General features: G+C 36.4%; 1 protein-coding gene across 1 annotated transcript; it reads left to right on the forward strand.

The window, feature by feature from the left end:
* Positions 1-3,039: 3,039 nt before the first annotated feature.
* On the forward strand, positions 3,040-3,642 carry LOC140819112 (uncharacterized). The gene has a single exon (XM_073179123.1). It carries the CDS (start codon positions 3,040-3,042, stop codon positions 3,640-3,642), a length of 603 nt encoding a protein of 200 aa, XP_073035224.1.
* Positions 3,643-4,605: the final 963 nt, after the last annotated feature.

Below are 4,605 nucleotides of genomic sequence, written 5' to 3' on the forward strand. Positions count from 1 at the left end.
CCTACTGTACTTCGACCGCGGGTGCGGTCTTTCCCCTAGCGCGGGTGCGGTCTTGCAAGTTCTGAGAATTATATTTTTGGTCCGTGCAACATCCCATAATCTTATCTGATCAATTCTACAAGTCTTGGGACATTACATTAATCTTGTCTGATTAATTCTACGACAATTCTTGGGCATTACAATAATTGTACATATGAATGTTAAACTTCCGCTGTAAAATAATTGTACATATTTGAAATAAGAATGTAAATATTTGTAGATAATCCTTAAATTATTGTAGAAAATATTTAAATTTTTATCTACAATATCTTTGTGGGTGCCCGTTCGCTAATCATGTTCTAAATCATCATTGAGATTAATTAATCAATTAATATAAACAGGGTCTAATTTTTTTTTAAAATAATGCGGAATGTAGTGACATAAAAACATATATACATCTCAGTATATAAAAGTACAAGTTCTGTACCACATACATTTATTTAACTAAGGTTTAACATCTAATGTCAAGCGTCCAACCCTATCTCCAATCCAAGTCTGGAGCCTCCACTCTAATCACGATCACTCTTCATCTTCTCGACCCTGAACCTGTCCCACCTGTTGTCATGTACACATACAGACAAGACAACAGCCGGATAACTCCGGTGAGAATAAATCCCAGTATAAATCAACGAAACATGCAATCATAAGATAAACATAAAAGCATAGACAGATAACATCAATTATATATCAAAAGCTGAAACATAATCAATATCGAACTGTCGACAATGCTCGTGACTCCACGATTCAGACTAGACTCAATCCTAGCCTAGGGATCCCGGTTTCGAAATGTGGTTTTCCTATATCGAATTCCGTAATAGAAGGAACAGTAATTCTATTTACTCGATATAACCAAATATGGTGTTCCTAAATCGATTTACGATATAACCAAATATGGTATTCCTATATCGAATTCCGTAATAGAAGAAATTCCAATTCTATTTACTCGATATAACAAAACATCCGGTGTCCTGACCTAACCGTCATGGACTGTAGCTCTATTGCTAATATCCTATCTTGGGACATTGTGCAATGTGCCCGTGGCGATACCACCACTATCAGGCACTTCTGTCACAAGATTACTCTGATCGATATAAAATCAATCCATGCGATACCACCACTATCAACACCTGTCTTCTATAATTCAAGAAAACAAGTACATCAGTCAATTCACTGCAAATGTCAATGCAATAAAGTAAAGTATGTGATTTAGGGAAACTCGAGTCAAACCTCACTCGAGTTGTGCAATCCCAACTCAACATTAATTTATACCTTTATCTTCTCGCTCAGAAGAAGAAGAAGAAGTCCCGACTCTATCTCGGTCCATTCCCAATCTGATAATAACAATACCGAACAGATATAATATCAATATTCAACTCAATTCAATACATGTTCTGATTAATATTCAAATCAAAATATACGCTGATCGATATAAAATCAAAATACACTATAATCCATAAGGACCATATCATGATATAATCGAAATAACTACAGAATATGATCAATATCAATTAACTGATGTTTCGACGGTATAACAATGCTGACAATATCATAATACCAGAACATCACAGATATAATACCAGAACTCATAATTAATATCGATGCCAGTCATAATCTCAATAACAATATACATCTGATATGAATTCTTAGTCAAATCGAATCCAAAAATCATAACAATTCCATAATCAATCTGTTTCTCAATCTGACTTCGATTCTATGATGTCTAACATGACAAGAACATCATATATGAATCCTATTCAATTCTGAAAATATCATAATTTCAGAACATGTGAAAACGTAGCAAAACTTACGTCCAGTTGTAGCTATCGTTGTTAGGAACATAGTGCTGTACTTGGATTCAAAATCAAACGGACAGATCAAAATAAAAAGGCGTAAGGATTTTTGGTAAACCTCCTCGGCCCTTTTCTCGATTTCTTCCTTCTTTCCTTCTGAAAATCGTTTGTTGATATGTATGTATGTATATATATACATATAAACGTCGCCCCATACAACCAAGTGGCGAGTTTACGTGCTGCATGACTGGCGCATATGCGCCCATAATGCCGCGCATATGCGCCGAAGGTTCGGCCTTCCAACTCTCCACCCGCGCATATGCGCCACACTTTCTGCCAACATCGCGCAGGTGCGCGGCTTACGTCGCGCATGTGCGCGTAATGCTCTGTTCCGTCACCTTGGCTACTGGAGTGCTCGCGCATATGCGCGCACTGGCACCGCGCATATGCGCGAGACCTACTGTCTCAGCACATATTTCCTCGCGCATGTGCGCGCACCATCCGGCGCATATGCGCCCAACTCTCTGGACGTTCGGCGCATGACTCGCGCATCTCATCGCGCATGTGCGCGAATGCACACACTCGCACTTATATTCCACGTCTGTTCTCGCCTTTCCCAGTCCGATCCGATCCGTCTATAATTACCTTAATGAAACAATAAATCATTCCAGATAAATATCAGATTACGGTAATTATACCCAAATCATTTCAGATTACGGGAATCAAATTCTCGGGCCTTACAATCTTTCTAATAATAATAATGGTAAAAATAAAAATAGAAGTTCAATAAAGAAAGATTGAAGGTAAATGTGGCACCTAGTAAGGGAATAATTATGAATTCCTAAACCGGGCGCCACAGAGGTGGTATCAGAGCCTAGGTTTCTTAGAGCCAAGAGTCTAGAGACATGAGCCTAAGATTTATTATAATGTCATACATTAATTTTTATGTTTTCCTCATAATTGAAATGTCTCTTTTCAGGATGACTCAGTTTGCTTGTTATGTTTGTATTTTGCTTTGGTATTGTAAATATTTGAAACATGTCTTGTTTATAAATAAAACTTATTGTTTACCCTCTGATATAACTAAGTACATTCATTGCAAGATATGTTCATATTTTATACTTATGTGTTTAGAATGACGTCTTCACAAAATAGTACTCAAGCCAGAATCGGACAAGACATCCCCCCTCAAGATGACCACAACTCGGCAATGGGTGGAAATTCGAGAAACGCTCAACACGATCCCCTCCAAGAACAAAACATACAAAATATGTTTGAAATAATGCATCAATTTGTGCAGTTTTGTCAGCAAAATCAACCAGGACCTCATGATCAAGCTCAAGAACATCACCTTGAGGCAAATGATCGAGCTCTTGAGATATTTTTGAGATTCAAACCGCCAAAGTTTGAAGGAAAACAAGATGCTTGTCAAGCAGAATCTTGGCTAAGCAAAATCAACAAAATATTTTCTATTCTCAAATATCCTAAAGAAAAAAAGGTGAATTTTTCCACTTACTTATTTGAAGAAGCAGCTCATAACTGGTGGCGTACGGTGGAACATAGGTGGACAAAGAATCACACCCCAAAAACGTGGGAAAATTTTCTGCAAGAGTTCGAAGGTAAATATATAACTCAAGTTATATTAAATACCCGAGAACGGGAATTTATGGATTTAGTCCAAGGTGACATGACCGTAGCTCAATATGAGGCAGAATTCCACCGTCTTATACATTATGCACCACACTACATGGAAGATGAGGTGAGAAAAGGGTTAAAGCTCGATATTCGTTGGGCAACACTGTCCACAAAATGAAAGCGGACCGGTTACGGTGGCCGGAAACGCAACGGAAGCACAAAATCGAAATTTTTAAGGCAAAAATTCGGCCACCTCATGGTTTTATGCAATATTTACAAAAACAAAACACCATTCATAGGATGTTAAAGAAATGTACCTATCAACTTTAAAAAGTTGATTGTGGCTCCAACTTTGTTGACTAGCAACAAAGCTCTTGAATGGATGAAGATCTTCAAGCCTCCTCCTTACTCCAAAATTAAGCCCACCACCAACTAGGTAAATCCCCTCACAATTTGCACTAGAAAAATGTGAGGATTTTTCAAAGAGAAGTGTGTTTATTCCTCAACAATTGAAGAACACAAAAGAAGAAAATTTTGGAGAGAATGTAGTAGAGGTTTCGGCCATGGCTATGTGAGAATGGGGGAGAATGAGTTGTCTTGGGGGTGCAAAAAGTAGATCCAAAAAAGTTGCATGCCATGTATTATTTTAATCAAAAGTATTCCCCAACTCTTCACCTCCCATGCATGCATATTATATAGTTTTTAATCAAATTAAAAACTTTGGACTAAATTTAAATATCTCAAACATATTTGAGACTAATTAAACATTACTTGAATTTACTCAAGTCCCACTAGTTTAAATAATTATTTTAATTGAGCTCTACAAGACTCAATATTATTTAATTAATCCAACACTTGAATTAATTTAATTATTTGGGCTCTACTAGGTCCACTAGTATTTAATTAATTCAACACTTGAATTAATTTATTTAGTCCATAATAATATTTATGAAAATCACAATTTTCAATTGCATTATTCTCATGGCCAAATTTTAATTTAGGAACACTTCCATAAATCAAAATTTACATTTCTCTCATAGAAGTCATACTTCTATTTTTCCTTACACTTATAAACACATTTATAAGTCGTTCAACACTTTGAACTATTTTCTCCTTTATAGAAGTCATACTTCTAAATTTT

This window comes from Primulina eburnea, chromosome 18, assembly GCF_022965805.1.
Source record: "Primulina eburnea isolate SZY01 chromosome 18, ASM2296580v1, whole genome shotgun sequence".
Lineage (NCBI taxonomy): Eukaryota > Viridiplantae > Streptophyta > Magnoliopsida > Lamiales > Gesneriaceae > Primulina > Primulina eburnea.